At 42.4% G+C, this 18,883-nt stretch overlaps 1 protein-coding gene across 4 annotated transcripts in view; it reads left to right on the top strand.

The window, feature by feature from the left end:
- Window positions 1-689: 689 nt before the first annotated feature.
- Window positions 690-18,883, top strand: part of dapk1 (death-associated protein kinase 1) — a 55,624-nt gene continuing 37,430 nt past the window's right edge. For 2 of the 4 annotated variants that reach the window (XM_069522961.1, XM_069522958.1), the window contains exons 1-3: window positions 690-896; window positions 1,300-1,411; window positions 1,496-1,733. In XM_069522961.1, coding sequence (XP_069379062.1) covers window positions 1,672-1,733 — 62 coding nt within the window. In that variant the 5' untranslated portion in view covers window positions 690-896; window positions 1,300-1,411; window positions 1,496-1,671. Of the gene's footprint in view, window positions 897-956; window positions 976-1,299; window positions 1,412-1,495; window positions 1,734-18,883 lie in introns of those variants that run through there. The other 2 variants (XM_069522959.1, XM_069522960.1) reach the window with 2 other exon arrangements.

The following is an 18,883-nucleotide window of genomic DNA, read 5'->3' as shown; positions in this document are numbered from 1 at the left end:
TATATATGTCATTAAAAACATCTGTATCTTGAAAAATATGACAAGACGATAAAGGAATTCACGAAATTGATTAAGTTAATGTGTATTAAAAGAAAAGAAAATGCTGAATATGCTCTGATTTTGTATGTTTTCACTAAATGACTCAAGACAATGAATGATTCTTAGAACATTGATTCTGAGATTTTTGTCTTTATAAATATGATAATAAATAGGTTTGTATCTTGACACAAAATGACTCCTGACAATAAAGACATTAGTTTTAAGTGTCCATGAGTGTTATGACATTTAATTCAACTGTCAAACTAAAACAAAGATAATGTCATGTAACATTCTTTATGTTGACATTAAATAAATGAATGGTTGTCCATGGGTATCTTTATATATATATAAATATATAAATATCTATATAAATATTATAATAAAATATTTTCTGCCATCCAGCTGACAGGTACTGGTGCTGCGTTTACGTGCCTGCAAAAAAAACACGGTAATGTTTTGCTTTCGCGTGGATAAATGTGGTTTTTCTTAACATTTAAAAAACAAAAACAAACAAATAAACCTCGCAGCTGAGTTTAAATTAAATCCAACGGGACACGATTGTCCACTGAGTTTTACATCAGCGGTGTAACGTGAAGTGATGTCAGCGGTGTCTCGATGTAACGTGAAGTATCCGAGTGGTATCCGCCGAGTTTTTTTTTTTTTCCCCACGGCCCCTGAAGGCGGCGGCAGCAGCAGACCGCCGCGCATTGTTAACGTTGATTTCTCTTCGTTCAGTCCGAAGGTTCGAGTCCGTGAGCCCGGAGCCCGGAGCACTGCCTCCCGCTACAACACCCGCCTGAGCCGCTGGGCTTGCACCGGAGAGGTGGGACCCCCCCCCCCCCCAACACCGGACCACCGTAAGAGACTCCACCCGGTGTTCACCGAAAGGCGTCTGAGTAGTTTTACCACGGGAGGAAACGCACGGAGGCAGCTAACGTTAGTGTTCGTGAATCCCCCCCTGACTGCGTTTGATTCAGGGAGCTGCTGGTTTAACGAACCCGTGTCTCCCGGTTCCTCCCGGGTTGTTGTTGAACGGGGATGTTAACGTGACTTTTTTTTTTTTTTTTTACCGGGGCAGGCTGCTCTGGAAGCACCGGGAAAGAGGCGGAGGAGGAGGGAGGGAGGGAGGGAGGCGGAGGTCGGCGTGTTTCCCATGGCTACACCACGCTTCTCCCGGGGGCTTGTTAGCATTCCCCACCGACACCCACCCACCGACACACTGGTAGTCACGCGGCTGTTTTCTGTTTCTAACCCCGGCAGGTGTCTGAGGTAAAGTGGCTCCTGGAGGGGAGAGCAGGCACCGGGAGGAAGGAGCGATCAGGTGCGGGAGGAAGGAGAGACCAGGTCCGGGAGTCGTGACGTCGCCCCGGAGGTGCAGGTTCATTTCGTGTTCCTTTTGTTGACCCACCGTGTTTTTCTTCTTCCTCCTCCTAAACACGTTCATTTCCTCCCCCAGTCACAGTCGAGGTCCTTTTCCCCTCGGTCTCCACAAAGCCCCCGCACACCCCCGGCTACGATGAGGGGGACTGTCGGCTGTAACCCTGCCCGGACCGGGGGCTCCTGGTAGGGATGGTGCCGCTGTGAAGAGCCGGTGCGCCGTGTGGTTCTCCGCGGAGGAAGCGCCTGGACACCATGACTGTTTTCAACCAGGAAAATGTTGAGGAATTTTATGAAATCGGAGACGAGCTGGGCAGGTGAGTTCCCGATATTGTTCCTGTTGCTAATGCGTGTGAACTGGCCTCTTTTCACGGGGAGAAGGTGGATGAGACGCCGGGGAAAACATCTTCTATTCAGCCTTGCATCGTGAATACAGCCCTGAACACTGATCCTGCACCAGTGCATTTAAAACAACAACGCAATTTAACAATCTGTATCCGTCATTAGCTGCTTTCTGCCGAACTCCGAATATTCTCCTGCAATTAACCTCCTGTATGTGACAGAAGGTAAATGTCTGAGTCAGTTGCTGCGGACATTCTCCTGAGTTTCACCTGCCAAGCCAAAGTAAAAACAATATCCCCCATGAGCCCATGTGAGAAAAACAGCAGGAGATTATCCGGATTCAACATGAGGAAGTGGGGCGTGTTGGTGACGTTTTTAACACCTGATGGATGCAAAACTGAATGCTAACATCTCAGGGTCAAACAAGGAGCCATACACACAGTAGACGCAGACCACATGGAAAGACACCGATATAAAAGAGACATCGGTGATAAGTGTCGATGTGCGGTACTTAGATTTTAGCCCCGAATCCAAATATATTCACCTTACAATCATGTGAGTGAAAGTACAGCAGCAAATTTGAGCAGCTAGAATTGGAACAGTTTGGTGTTTTTGCCTCTAAAATGACCATTAATGATAATTTCAACTAATATAATGGAAGGAGGGGAAATTCGTGCAGTTGTAAAAAGGTACATGGCAAGAAAAATGAAATTACTGATACATTTATTTAGGAGGAAAATGTAGGATCGCAAATTTGCATATTCAACCTCAGTTGTAAGTTTATTAAAACAGTAAAAACAACAAAAATCTTGAAGTAAAGATCCCGCAAATGGTTGAATGTCCAGTTTCTGTCACCGTCTTAAAGGGGGAAAAAATAGAGTCTGACCATAAATAATTCCTGAAGGTCTTGTATGGATTCACTTAGAGCAGTATTTTCTCTCCAGTGAGATACCATGAAGTCATCCCACTAATCGGAGGGGTGTGATAAAGAACTGTGGGGGATAGAAAAGGTTGGCAATCACTGAACTAATCAATTAATCAAGTGATCTCGCAGCTCTAATTTTAACCCATTTACTATATTCAGTGTCTTAAATGCACCCACAGCACTGCATACAGATGGCGTTAGTCCAACAAACACTAATGCATACTCTCTAATGCATAAGTCAGCCAAGCTTGCACACACACACATTACGCTTGTGAGTGCTTCCCCCCAGTCTGACTGCATCTGATAAGCTCTGATTAATGCAGTCTATAATGCATCATTGTCAGTGATGAAGAGGATGGCGTTTACTGTAGCTTCCCCTTCCAGGTTTTATTGCACGGGGGGGGCGGGGGGGTAGACGGTATCGCTGTGCGTCTTTACTAGGAGAGGATTTACACTGAAGCTCAGCTCGACAGTCGGGATGAATGTCGATGAAACAGTTTGACAGGACGGCTGTTTTCATTCTTACAAAGCAGTGCGGTCACACAAAGGCTGAAGAGTAAGTGATATCCTTGATTTGCTGTCCTGACAATAAATATGGCCGCCTGGCTTCCAGCTCACCTTTACTGCCAGGGTGCATTTGTTACTACAAGGAGTTTATGTTTTCGCTCCATCTCCATTTGTTTGTTTTTTCGTGAACAGATTTCCCTGGAACTTGTTTGAAGGATTCAACATGAGCAAAGAAAGTACCCATTACATTTTGGCACAGATTTGGTTATTGCCCTTGTTAACATTGCAAAATAGGGCGTTTTTTTGTGTTTTTTTGACATTTTCCCAGTGAATAATTCATGGATCTCAATGACTGTGTGCAATTTGGTGCTGCTCATTAACTGGATATGAAGATGGACGTCATGACAGCGAACCAAAATTGGAGCCACAGTGTCTCAATCACCCCCTGGGTTCTGGCAGCAGAATAGGTCATAACCCCCCGCCCATGCACTGAATGGGACAGGAGCCAAACTAAGAAGTGAAAGTACATGATGGTTTCTGTTTTTTTAGGTAGTTTATATCATACTGATATATGCCCAGTCCAGTAAATTTGGTTTTAATTACATATTTGATGTGGTAAAACATCACGACTGACAGCTGAGACTCACATTGTTGCCAGATGACAGCGTTTGAAACAGGGATATTTCATTTCTGGATAGTGGGAGGACGTGGACAGATGTTGTCCATCTTGACAGTCTATTGAATTTAAGGGGACTGTTTGCTCTTGGTGGAGTTGTGCACTCTCTCTTTCTAGTGGCCGCAGTGGATTGCAGATGCCTTCTCATATGACTTTCAGAAACCTGGAAATGGATCTCTTCGTGCCTGGTTATCAAAGTGACACGTTTTCCAAAAGCAACCAATTGTTTTCTTCTCTCATGGGACCTGTCTGGAAACACAGCTTGTCCTTTTAGCGCTCACCTTCCTGCACTGTAGTGGAGAGTTTAAGTTGCTGTAGCTGCTTCACTATGCTACCTTGGTAATGGAGACGATTGCGGAGCTTTGTGTAATGGGATTGAATTTCTGGCTGGAGGTAAAGAGACGTTACGTGTTTGTGATAGTCTCATATGGTCGCCATTCCAACACTAGAATCTGTTATTCTCTAATGTGGTTTGATAAGGAAATCAAGTTTTATCATGTTATCTGCCTTCATAATAAAGTAATCTTGAATTTTCTGATATTGAATTATTATATCAACCACACATTTGCTTTTCTTGTAAATATATCTCAGCTCTGTCTTAAAGACATCAGCTTGCAGGATGTTATTAAGAGACTGTAGACTTAGACATGCATGACTTGGGTGGAGCTCAAGACTACAGCTTGATATGAAGATTAATATACAGCCTACTTTCATAGCTTGGTTAATCCATGAAGCCCCCTAGATACAAGTGCAGTTGTACTTCAGCATTAGCCTACTTTTGAAAATGCATCCACTCATGAAGAGAAATAAAAACATGTTTTTTTGAATCGGCTAAAAGAAAAAAAGATATCTCCTTGTCCACAGGTAGAACAAGTCACTGGGCTTTATGCAAGTTATACAAACAAGTGGGATGAATGAGTGAATAAAGGGAACTCGAAAGCCTTCAGTTAAAGAATAGGGGCTCATTGATGGTTAGGCATTGGCTCCCAACCTTGTTATGTCTGCCAGGTCCCTATATTCACTACACAGTGCATTTATTTTAGAACTGCAACGATTCATTGACTAGTCGATCATCAGAAGATTTATCTGCAAATACAACTATTTCTAAGAGAGATTAACCTTTTTAGTTCCATATGAGTCTAAACTGAATAGTTTTTGTTTCTGGTGGGATGTTGATGTCACTGTTAGTTCTTCTGGAGCCGAGATAAGCATTTTTTTCATTTCATAGAGCGATTGATCAAAAAAATGCCCAGCAGAATAATCAATAATAGAATAACAGTGATCAATTTCATCCCAAAGAAGACGAATATTCAAATTTTACCCCAGAATGTTGTTGTTGTGAGTAATGCTAATGTGTCCAAGCAACTCTCAGTGGACTCTCTGCTGTTGTTTGGGGATTGGGGTGAAATCTGGGACACTGAGCAGCTTTTATAATGAAGAGTGAGTTTTCAGGTGCAAAAAAAAAAGTCTAATTGTAGGTTTTACCAAGAATTCTTCCATGGCAGAGGGAAACCCCCATCACGTCAGTGGTAGATATTTGATCTTTCATACGAGGCCTGTATCAGTGTAGAATATCAGCAAACCTTTATATCTGTCAAACCATAGAATGCAGTCATTCAGCGTGACCTCAGCCGGGTTAGAAACACAAGCAGCATCCAAGCCTGCATGAAGAAACGGACGTAGGAGAATTACTGTTGGATTTTCCGTGTTGTCATTTGTTTGGAGACCCACTGACTCAGCCACTTTCTGACGGTCTTGCAGAGAGAAAGATGTTATTAGCCCACTCTGGTATGCATGCAGTGTTTCTTTCATCTGGTCCACAGGGCAGATGGACACTTATATTTTCTGCAGTGCTCAGCCTCTGTCGTTAGTCTGCATTAATCTGTGTCCGTGTCTCTCTACCAATCGGCCCTCGTTTAAGGTGTGTGTCTGTGTGTGTGCGTCTGGGCGTGCCTTTGCCATCCATGGGGGAGGAGGGATTGAAGTATTTCAGACAGGATTCTGCAATGCAAATGAACAAAGTCAGCATGAAAGCGTGGTGCTGCATTCGGGTTATTCCTCAGCAAAATCACCCCAAAGACACATTTCTATGAATACGAAACAGGATTATATGCTCTACATCCACATTGGTCCTGTGTTAAACTGCAGTGTCTTTCAGAATCTAATTTTTCCCCTCAGGAAACTGGTTGTCTTTATGCTGACCAGTAAAAATAAATAAATGAATAAATACAGAATATTCACTACCGTAACTGTGACATCCTTCTTTTGGGCACCAGCCAATACCGTACATTCACTCTGTGCAGACAGTGCCCCAGCTACTGACCTAGATATACCCCCCTACTATATTACTGTATTATTGGGTGGAGGGGCAGTCTCTGGCAGGAGTGGCCTTGATGAGACTTGTCACTCACCCGTCCCACCCTAATCCTCCCCCTCGACCCCGGGGAGCTGCAGCGCTGTCATGTAAATGCAGCGTTACCACTTTTCACTTCTGAGTCCAAGGGTTCGGCTTTTCATTGAACCAGTTTCAGGTTATTACATCAGTTGTTAATAAAAAAACATGTTCGGTTTGAGAGGCAAGTTTTTAATGTGACACACTGAGACAATGCACGGTGTGACTCAAGTATGTGATAACACTTCCTGTTTTGACATTCAGCTGGGTCTTTAATGGCTGTTAGATTGATGTTAAACAATACTGATTTAACCTGGAACCACCTCATGAAATCTTTGTAAAAACAATATATTATTACGTTACATGCTTAGATTAAATCCTGTAGCTCAAAGGAGGTGATTATCTTTACCTTTTCACTGTAATGCATTTTAAATTAAAGGTCACGGGTGGCGATTACCATTGTCCCACACCCCAGTGGACGTCACTGAGCAACCAGACAGTTGATTGACACATGATCTTTCTGCCTCCTGCAATTAAGGACTCAACTTAATGATTAAAATACAGATTAACAACCAATCATCACAATAAATCGTTAGATCAACATCTGGAAATGATTAAGCGGGTCAGAAAGCTGATGTTGTGATGTCAGTACACTTTTCTTTACTTTTTCCATAATTGGCAGAAATATTTGATCACTGTCTGAGCCGAGTTAAAACTTTTTTTTTTTAATAACCAAAAATGTGAGCCCTGCAAATAACTGGGGCCAGAGGTCGATCAGAGAATTGCCTAATGGAAAGATGGTAATGACAACACTCGTGGTATGACATCAATGAAATACATGCCAAATGATTTGGATGAAATTTGGATAAACTACATTTAGCTTATGATAAAACCTGGTGAGTCAGTGTATTCATTGACTCGATTACAGCAGCAGAGATCTGCACTATGATACCTTGCTCGCTCGAAGACTGAAAGCCTTTTGATCTGCCTGTCCTCCAGCTCTGACTCCAGCTGGAATAGGGAATGAAGCCTGTTTGTTTTGGAAAAATGGGGAAATAGGAAAATTCACCCAAGCAGTGACTTTATCCTCTCACTGACATGCCTGGCTTGGTGTTTATGCATGGTGGAACCGAAGCCTTGTGAATCCGAGCATCGAACCCTCATTAGTATGTGGCCACACTGAGCCGTGTGATCAGCATAATGAGCCAGAGGGTGTGGGAGAGGCTGATTCAGTGAATACAGTCTTGAGAGATGAATGTGTGGAGACAGACTTTATTCAATATAATCCTGTCTCTTAAGCGGTTTTCAGATATGAACTCCAGAAAATATCCAGACCCAATTTTGGACGGTTTGCCTTTCCCGCAGAGTGCAGCAGGATATTGTTCGGATCAGAATAACAAGGACATTTCCACAACATTTAGGTGAAGGGGGGGGGGTGCCTGGGTAGCCTGAAGGAGGCAATACATGACGTGTACATTCTGCACATGTCACCAAAAGCTCTCAAATCTTGTCTTTCTTTGTTTCGCCTGCTTCTTCTACGTGTTGTTTTCATCCTGAGATATTTGTATTCTTCCAGTTTCATGTTTGTTGCACGCTTGAAACATTATCAACACACCCACTCGCTCACTGTATAGTCTAAACACTTTCCTGCTTTATTCTCAATTGGGCTCCAGACACTTTACTACGGGTCTGGCAGGAACATTTCATAATGTTAGATTCAGGCTTTGCTAGTGTGGACTACTGCAGCTTTATACTGCATGTTGGATATCCAGCCACTTTCTTTTTTTAACCAGCCGTACACAGGTGCAGAAAGAAAGTTGGAGAACTGGAATTATTGGAAGTATAAAACCAACTGTCGTTCGGTGAATTGCTTATGTTATAGTGAGTTCGCTGTTGAGCCTCCTGGCGAAACTGTGATAATACCAAACAAATAAATCAGTGATTAAATTCTCCAAATCATTGGTTACTTATTCAGGATCTCAGCTCCTAATGGAATTCACCACTGCTGGTCCCCTTCAAAGGCTTTGCATCAATAAGCCAAGCAGTGACCACATCTGTGCCTGAGCTCAGCAGGGAATTACCGACCACATTACAGCTTCAGACATCTCGGACAATCTACCTTTGTGTGGCTGCAACTATCCTGCATGTATTTACACTTTAGTCATTTAGCTGTAACGCTTATTTACTCACTGACTGTGAAAGGACACCGATCTTCAGGCTGAGTGTTGCCAAGTGTAGTAAGGAGAGAGTGAGTCAGAGAGGCATGATAATATTCCCATGACCTCAAGATCCTCATGTAAGAGAGAATTGGTAGAAAAATAAGAATAAGTGAAGTAAGAACTGCATAAGGTTTGTTTTTCTTTTTTAAATTATAGAATGATGCACATTTACACTCTACGTCTTAAAGGCCAGTCTGTCCGCCTCTCCCTTGATGACTTAAGCCTCGTCTGTCAGACTCCTCAAATTGCGGTCAGCTTGCACGTCAAATTGAAATCTGACTCTTGGAATGTCCTCGAGGAGCTTAATGAGTTATTTTCAATTAACGTCTGCAGTCAATGGAGGATAATTGGATCCCTGCCAACTGTGTTAGCGGGTGAATGGCTTGAGTGTCACGCTCTTTACATGTGTGTATGTATATATATGTGTGTGTGCACTTGGGGATGGTGGGGGGAGCTAAAGCCCTTTGTGTTCAATTAGGAGAGATCTCTGGGCAGTGGAGCGTTGAAACTGAGGAACTGTAGCTGTTGGGGGAAAGACAACTTTCTTCTTTTCTGTCTTTCATCCTCCTTGAGTTACTGTTGCACTCTCCCTAATACGCCGTCACAAGATCTTTCCCCCTGCAACGGACACTAATGAATGTGCTGACTGTACGTGAGTTAACTGTACGTTTACATTCCATTGACCATAGAAAACGTATCGTCGATCAAAAAGAATTGTGTAGAAGTGTTATTCTGTGTGGAGGGAATGGTGCAAACCTTTTCTACTGCATTCAAAGGATGTTATGTAACACTCCGATGTGTTATCATTATTTATTTATTTTATTACTCTGTAAAATCTCTGTTCTCACACACGCTCGCCCACTCAACTTGAAGACAGTTCCCTGGGAGGATGTCAAACTATATACACTTTCATGTATGAAGAATTTTTTAGGAATATAACCCAATAATTCAGAGTTCAAAGCAAAATTTAACCTGGAGGTGGTCCAAGGGCACGAAGTTGAGACAGCATTAAACGATAGAAGAAGAAAAAGAAGTGGAAGTGGCTCGCAGGATCTTTCCCAGTCTTCACCCCCGAAGATTAGAGTACAGATCCTGCAGTTGGTGATGCTGGTATTAATAACATAATATTGCAGTGGCAATAGAAATTGATCAATGTCAAGTATAGATAGACGCAGGGGATGACGACAGGATGTACGTATCTCATACAAAATTCTTAAGCGTGGAACAAATGGAACAAAGAAATAATCTTGGTTCAGACTTTCAGGTGTGAAAATGAATTTAAAACACTGCACTCGGCTGTTTTCTGTTGTTGTTTAGTAGCTTTTCATTCGCCCACTGTATTTGTCTGAAAAATCCTCTCAAACATAGAGTGTGACACAGAAGCAGAAACAACCTATTTGTCTTGAATAAACAGTAAAAGTTGTGGGTATTTCATATGAGCAGTCACCGTATGTTAAGATATAAACAACCCTGCCACCTTGTCGAGGACCAGAGCTGCAGTTGAATGTTGGACATAAAGCGTGGGCTGTTGTGTATATACATCAGAAAGTCTGTGAAGGTTTGTTGTGGGGTGTTAAAGACGAAATGTCAAAGCGGTGGTCAGCAGTGTTCTCTCTCGTCAGTCAGTACATGCAGGCAGTGAATACGCAGGTTCAATAGTAAACTCTTCCTCATGTTGTGTTTGCTGTGTCTGCGTTTGATTTTTTAACAGCGGTTTGAACAAGGAGCCCATTAATTTTGATGCACTGACCTTTTCTTCGTTAGACGTTTTCCAAAGAGTGTTTTATTCTTTTTAACACTAAGAAAAAACTAACTTATGCCTCTACACTTCTCTGATGAATGGAGTTATTTGTTTGCGTGGGTTCATTTTTACAAATAAGAATGTGAATAAAGGTTGTTAGTTTCAAAGCTCAACCATTATCAGCATCAGTCTATTAGCTGAAGCGGAGCAGCACGGGCAGGATACCCACTGGTTATTGAGAAACCTTTTGACCGGCACCTGGACAGAGATGGGTGATTTATTAATAAAGTTAATCAAATGCTGTTCCACAGTCTGAGTTTTTAATCCTGAGCTAAACAACAGGATCTGCAACGAGCACCAGGTTTTAGCCTCAGAAAAGCCATTTTCAAACTGGGATTAGAATTAAGATTTAAAGAGCTACGTGCAACCCTGGCACTAATGTTAGAGCTTGTGTTGGTGTTTCTGTCAGAGCCAAGCAGAGCTTAAAGGAGCCATTAGTCTCTGTTTGACTTGTAATAAGACATTATCAATGTGAAAGCAAAAGCAGCAGGCTCGTTACTTACTAACTTACTTATCTGCACAATGTAAAGGTCAGTGGAGGAAGTTTTCTATCCCTTTCAACGTGAAATGTCTTATAGCGACCAGCATTACATTAGAGTAGACTCTGTTGAAGTGCCTCTTCGATCAGCTCTGTTTGTAAGTGAGGTGTAAGGAGAGAGTGGACCAGAACCAAAGCTTTGAAGAGGCTGTAGCGCTTAAAATCATGCAAATAATCACTAAATAATGACTCACGGTGACTGGCTCAGGTTGACTGAGCTTATTGTTTAGCTGTCAGTCCATTTATCTACTGTGGTTTTTCTCTCTGAGCTGTAGTTATTGTTTTTGGCCTCAGTTGTGATTTATTCTAAAGCTTCAAAAGCTGCCGTTGTGCTGTTAAGTGTGTGTCATGCCAAACATTTTCTGTTGCCTGTTTCTAGATGGGTCGTTCTGAGTTGCCTTGACTGTGTTCATGCTCAGAGTGTCTGTCATTGTTTGGTTTCCTTGAAAATCCTTTCCTTGAAGATCAGCGGTCTCTTTGTGCCGTCTCTGATGCGTTTCTGCTTTAAAATGATCAAAAGAAAGGGCAAGGGCTTTTCAAAACTCGGTTCACTTTTAATTAATGTCTGCAAGGTCAGACTGCAGGTGAGGAAATCCAGCTCCCTTAATCTCCCAGTCATTTATTCATAAAGTAAAGTCTTCATCAAACACTTGTACGTCATCTCTTGCCTACTTGTCAGTTTGTCTCATAATAACACACCAGCACATAGCGTCTTTTGCAAAACCTACGAAACCAGTCTGCATGCCTGCCGTCTTTCCCTGAGTCACGACAGCTAAGTGCCTCGAAACCTGCTGAATGTCAGTATCAGCGGACGTATAGGGGCCCTGTTCTAAAGAGCAAGCACAAAGAATAAAACAGGAGACGACGGATGGACCAGCTGAAGCACTAACAGCCCCCACACACACACACACACACACACACATCCTTGGTTGTCAGAACAACCGTCTTGCACTTCTTTCATTTCATATGCGCTGCCTGATATCATGTGTTTAACAAGCTGAGCACATCGGTATTTGCAGAAGAACAGGTGAAGCAAAGCCTTTCCTTGTTCTAAGGACCAGCTGAGAGGTGCTCAACCACTATGATGAAAAATATCCGATTAAATGCAAACCCGAAAGACTGATGCTGATCGCTATTACCTCCGCCGAGGAGGCTGTGTTGTCGTCTGCGTTTGTTTTTGGTGTGGATCTGGATGAGGGGGTGGATTGTGTGTGTTGAGTGTATTTAATTCCGTACAGATCCAAATTAAAATCGGGAGTTAAACATGGATTCACAAGGGGACTGTTGGGCCTTTGCGTAGGCCTGCGAAAATTCAGAGGATCCAAGATATGTGTTTGATATGATCAGTTAAATTTAGCTTAGTGTAAGAATAATAGGATGTGAGTTGAATATCGAATGTTTGTGGTTATGACTGTAGAGTTGACCAGACATTTTCTGTCATATCTATCATCTCTGTACCGCATCTATTGATCACATAGTTCCTTGCTGCCTCAGATAAGCTAGATTGTTTTAACCATCATAACTACATTGATAATTAGAAAAGAGGAACTACCTCTGCTAACTAGTTTCCTGGGGAAAACACCGGTTCGTCATGTTCCTGTTTTCTGGCATGTTGAGTGTTATCATGAGGAGATTTTAAAACAATACTGAGGCCATCTCTGGAAAGATACTGGCCACTCGAAGTCATCGAGATGTGAGAGAAGGTGAAAGCGTGACAATACTCAGTGTGACGTTGTGTGAAATGTGCAGTGATGTACGAGCCTCGCTCTGTCTAAAGCGATTCTAATCAGTCCCTCAAGTTTATTAATATGGATTTCAGTTAACGCTTCGTGTCCACTGAGTGTTTTGTCACCAGCCAAGAGAACAATTAAAGCCTTGTAATTTATGAGGCAACGGTGCTTTCAGATTCAGAATATGTGTATTAAAGACGTAGAATAAGAAGGATGAACTTCAATTCCAGTACTTTCACTTATTACGTTATCTAATAGGTTGTCGCAATTATCTCCAGATGATTATGTCGTTCTATAAGTGCACTGTTGGGTCTTGTCAGGTCAGGAGGTCTTTTTTTTTTTGACAGTAAAATGTTTGGGGAATCTCAGAGGCTGTAGATCATAACAGCTCTGTGGACGGTAAGAGAAACCTTTCACCTCTCTTTACCTTTAAGCACAATGTTTCCATTGTTGCCACTGCCTTAAAACCTGAGGGCTGGGGGAGGTGAATGACATTCCTCTGACACATTGAATGGCTTTTCACTGTGGCTACGAGACAAGGGCAAACACTGCCTGCCTCTCATTTAGCTCTCTGTCAGTAATCTGTCTGTCAGTGCTGTCGCTTGTGTAGTTTCTTAAGCTGCGACCGTCTCAGTCTGTGCTGACTTCACGTTGAACTGTAAAACAGCCGCGAGTGGAGAAAGTCTATACGCCTATACTCTGCAGCCGTGTGCGAGCTAATGATGTCCCAGCGGCCTCTGGGTTTAAGGTGCTGAGCTTCCTGGATCAAGTCTGGCCAGTTACGTCGGTCAGATATTGTACCCTCTCTCTTTCCCCTCATTTACTGACCTCAAAACGCTTTTATACGCTGAAAATGTGAATCTCATGTGCTGAGTCAGTAACTCTTTTCATCTTGTGCCACATCTTCGTGATGTCTTTTTCACGTCTTCTGTTTGAATTCAAACTTGACTGACATTTTAAGTGTCAAACAAAAGGGTCGGTCTTTAAATGTAGCCTCTGCAGGAGGCGGCCCTTGAATATGGACCTTGGATATTAATATTGTGGCATTAATATACCTAATAGATATAACAGTGATGAAAGAATAGGTGTTGGGGTGAGGAAAAACTTCATTAGGACATCCTGACAAAATCTTTATCTCTACACAAACACACTCACACCCACACAGTATTATCTATCACACTCTTCCTTCCTCCAACCAGCGCTGGTTCCTCTGCTCAGTGTCTGAGTACTGTTGCCGTGGTTACCCTTCCGCTGTACACAATGGGCATGGCGGTTGCATAATGTTTTTCTGCCGGTGCTGTTTGCGGGCCGCACTACAGCCGAGTGGGCAGGGAACAGTCCGAGGCGCCCTCCCACACTTGGCTCCATGCTAATGAAAAGCTTGGCCTCACCGGGGAGTTTTCACACTGAATCATATCAGATAACCGAACGCCACAGACCCTCGGAGGTCATGGTTTGTGTCCGGCGGCAAGCGCACATGCTCTTTTGGCTTCTCTGTCACTGGTTGAACTGCACGTGATATTTGTGGGACTCTGCTGGTGATGGAAACCAACACAAATCTTTCTTTCCCATCAGCATACAGTCACAGCAGGGACATATTGGAGGGATGTATCTCTGCACCCCTTTAAATTTCTCAATAATAGTTTTAAATGTGCAGAAATGAGACAATCCACACACATCGAAGCTGTGAAAGAGTCTGGTGCTCTACACGGCACTACAGCAAATTAAATCCTGTAAGTGTGATTATTTTTTGGGAATAATTGATTAATTGTTTGCTGAATAATATCTAAACAATGTGCTGATTTGCCTTTTTTTGTCCAACGAGCTGTCCATACCCCAAATATATTCAGTTTTTGTGTCACAAGCAAAGAAGCAAATCCTTTGGTGAGAGGAAATTTTATCTACTAAGAACTGACTAGAACTGAATAATTGTTTTGTCTTGACTCAGCCTGAATCAGCACTGAATGGAGGTACGCCCGTTCACGGTCGGTCAGCAGGCAGTTTCTCTTCTGCTTTTTCTGTTCTGTCATCTATACTTGACATTTCCTGAAATACAAAAACACAGAAACGTGTCAAAGGCAAAGTGTCATAGTGCTCAGAGCCGTTATCACCTCCAGCTCTGAAGGAGTACAGAGCGACGTGGTGGATTTGGCCAAAGGAAGCCGAGATGTGCACGGGGGCTTCATTCAACCCTCATGAGCCAAAGACAATTTAATTAACTAGAGAAGCAGGACTGTAATTGCAGTGACCAGGCACATTTTAAGTGATGCCTCACACAAGAACAAAGGCTGTTCCTTCTCTTCTTTTTATGTGGAGATGTAGATGGAAAATAAACCTGACCTAAATACCTTTTTGGGGGGGGGGCCTGTAGTGTTTTGGCTGCTAAAATCGGTTTCAAACACCTTTTATCGGGGATCAACACTGAACAACCAGCAGAATATGACGCAGGTTTATGTTGATTCAATGCCCAGTTTTAAAATTGCTCTGCTTTCTTTATCTTAAACACTTGTTTCTCAACCAAGATGATTTTTTTTATCCACAAAAATATGAATTTCTAATTCCACAAGCAAAACTCACCATCGCGCAGCACATCCAAGATTTATCTTTTCTTTTATAAAGCTTCCATAAAACGTTGTTGGAGGATTTTTAAAAACTTAGTAAGAACGTTATTCCCTGCAATGTGAAAAAGCAGCACACTCATTTAACAATTGATGAACTGGCTGATCTCAGTGCTGATTGAAGAGGAGTCTATAGTCTGCAGTTTATGTGAATAAACATGTCCCCCTATCTCGTTAAACTTATAGTGTTTATGATAAATATTGATATCGGGTGTCCTCACACAGGAAATTCACATAGTCTGTGAAAACATTATAACACCATTTAGGCTAAATACAAACTAATATGTTTTAGTTTTAAAATGACCTTCGCCCAGATTTGACCTCTGAATAATCGAGAAGTTACACTTTCCTCATTTTACATCTCCCTGTTTATTTTCATCACCAGGGACTCAAAGCTGTAAATATAATGTGATATAACGACATCACAGTTTTAACCGCTACAGTATACATGTTATAAAATGGCATCGATGGGTCTGCTGCGCCATAATTTGGTTTTATAGAGACGTATGACAACCCTGCCACTCTTTACCTCTCTCTCTCTCTCTCTCTCTCTCTCTCTCTCTCTCTCTCTCTCTCTCTCTCTCTCTCTCTCTCTCTCTCTCTCTCTCTCTCTCTCTCTCTCTGACTGACAAGCTGCATAAAAGCTGCTTTGTCACAAAGCTGACGGGCGTCGGGACTCACGGCAGATTACACAACCTCACTTTTATCAGATAGCGACTTCATCCAACCTGAAATGTAGACCTGTGTTTAATGACAGCAAATCCTCTTTTTTCGGTGCATCATCTCCAGAAAGCATGTCGGACGGTGCAGTGCAGATTAAACCGTCAGATGTGTGGCAGCAGCGTAGATTAGGTATTTGCTGGGATTATCACAGGGATAAAACCACACTGCAAAAATAACATTGGTGTATAGAGACAATTGAGCAGCAACTTAGTGATCCTTCTTTATTTAGTCAATTTATTATATTTATATATATAATACTGTTTTGCTACTGTTGGTCGTATATAGTCATGTTGAATATGCAGAATATAGTGTTTTAAAGAGTTGTTACCCTGTGCATTTTCCACTATGTGTGTGTGTGTGCGTGCTGAGCTGGAGCTCTGTGAGCCTGCCTGCTATTGTACTTAACACTTCTCAGCTTCTCAGCACCCTCTCCTATTTCACACCCGTAGTACAGTGAGCCAATCAATAGCTGGCTCACAGCAGTGGAGCAGAGATGATACACGGTGTAGTACTGACCGCTACAGTGGCAGCACTCTGCTTCCTTTCCTTAAAAGCTACATCAAAGATGAAGATACTGAAAAAGCTTCCACTGAATGTAGGAGTTTTATCGATATCTTGTGTTTGTTTTTTTACATCTTATATCTGAGCGTAGTGAGCACAGACAGACAGAGTCCTGCAACCTGTGGTGAAAACACTCCCTAAGAGCTCTTTTATGTCGAAATCTAAAAATATTCAGTTCATTATGATGCTGTGAGATGACAAAATAAAACGTGGTGGGCAAACACAGTCTATAGGAAATAGTGATCTGTGCTCGCAGTGTTTATTTGGTTTGGTGTCAGTTATTAAGCAAAAACACAAAACGTTTTTGTTTCCAGCTCAAAAACTGTGAATTTATTGCTCTTCTCTTGTATCGTATCATTATAGGAGAGGAAGTGGCTGGATTGACCCGTAATAAACGTTTAGAGTAATTAAATATAATGAATCTATCTTCACATACACAGATGTCTGAGGGAAATGTCCTTGAGGTCAGGTCTTGTTTAGTCGCACTTCTCAAAATGTGAACTGATATTTATATTCATTTAAATAATGTTGAACTTAGCACCATTTTTCTGTAGTCAGATATGTTTCGATTACTTTTCATGGAAATGACTTGTTGTCTTTCTGATGTGAGACAGAGGAATTTATGGGCAGGTTTGCTTTTCAGCTGCAAATGACTCTTATATATTATACTATGTTGTTGTCAGTGTGTTATCCTTGAAAGCCAGCAATGACTCAGCTCCGATCGATTAAACGACAGCTGCTGCTGCGATGTAGCCGCTCGCAGATTTGTTTTATTGGCTTGAAAAAAAGAATCACCGATGTGAGGGCTGAGGCTCGGCAGCTACTGTAACAGTCGGAGAATCAACATTATCTCAGAGAAGCTGTGTGTATGACACATCTGACGCTCTGTTGCATGTACGGCTTTTATCATTATACACTGGGGGGGGGGGGGCGATAAGGTGTCTGGGGTCGGTGGTTTTAAAAGATGCATTATTCTCCCACAAGTGCAGGCTCCACTGTATTTTAAGAGGCTGTATTGTATGGATGGATTATGGTGGGATTGAGGCCAAAGATTAGTAGGCTGAGTTTCCTTTTCCAGCCCCTAAGAATTACTCACATATTAGATTATTGTGCAGTAAATAATTTACGTCTAATACTGTCCAGACAAACATGAGCTTAGCTTGGTCTCGCAGGAGGATTTGTTCGGCACCGTCTGACTGGAAGGAAAATACTGTGATCAGTATCAGCGATATATATATATGCACAAAGAAATCACCTCTGAGATTGTGAAGTCAGTCAGAGCGTGTGTTAAAATCAGCTCTCGAGAGAAAATACAGGTTTTCTAGACAGGTTGTGTGTCTGTGTGTGTGTGTGTGTGTCATCTTCAGCTGCTGTCAGGACAAGCTGTGTCAGACACCCTCACGACTTTAGCTTCAGACCAGCTTGTTATCACCTCACTCTCACAGAGAAAACTTTCCGTTTCCCTGTCTACTTGAAACCGTAAAAAAAAAAAAAAAGAAATCTGATGTCACATTTTCACGCGGTCGACGCCTCTCGTGATCAAATGGTTTCATATAGAAAACTGTTTAGAGTGTTCATCGCAACTTGATCTCGGCGATTTACCAACTCTGTTGCACTTTTTTTACCGGGTGGAGAAAGTCCGAAGAAATTGCGGCTCCTCACTCGGGCACATGCACCTCTTCTGCTTTTTGTTTCCAACTCCTGATAACAATATATATATATATATGTCGTTACTTCCCGCTAACTCTATGCTAATTTTGCTTTTAGGCTTTTAGTTAATATGCAGCATGAAAATATGCCTCTTCTCATCATTTTGGACCATTTTTAATACAGTCTTTATAAAATACCGTCCTCCTGTAGCCATCTGACTGTTTGGCTGCTCACCAAAATGTTTGTTCGGTTGGACGTCTGTAGCCAGCTCTCTCTCCCAGCAGCCCTTTAGTCCTGTGACTGAGTTACCGCAGCGAGACGATTCCTCTTTCCCTCTCATTCCTCTCACGTTATCATTTTCTCCGACAGTTAGCAGCTGTAACTCTCAGCTATTTGAGTTTCTTCCTGATTTAAGTCCAGACCGGCTGTCTGGGCACCTCCACATCATACATCTGCAGTCATTTCATAGTGTGAAGAAGCTGCAGCTGCTTCTGGGTGCGACCGTACAACATCCTGACTGATTCATCCACTTCACTTTTATTTTGGCAACTCGGTGTTGTGATGTATTGTGAATGTGTTGAGTGCTTGTTACCATCCAATGTATTCTCCACCGCGCCCACGCACACTTGACTTATCTTTGTTTACGAGTCCGCCGCCGTGTTGCTCATTGCCACTGAACATTGTTCATTCCAGCGCAGCCTGATCTTGACAAGGCCGGACTCCCAGTGTGAGCTGCAGCCTCTAACTAACATCCGACGCTCGTCCAGGCGAGGCTGGGCTGAGTT

Source organism: Paralichthys olivaceus, chromosome 4 (genome assembly GCF_024713975.1).
Source record: "Paralichthys olivaceus isolate ysfri-2021 chromosome 4, ASM2471397v2, whole genome shotgun sequence".
Taxonomy (NCBI): Eukaryota; Metazoa; Chordata; class Actinopteri; order Pleuronectiformes; family Paralichthyidae; genus Paralichthys; species Paralichthys olivaceus.
This window is presented reverse-complemented; position numbering and strand designations above follow the sequence as displayed.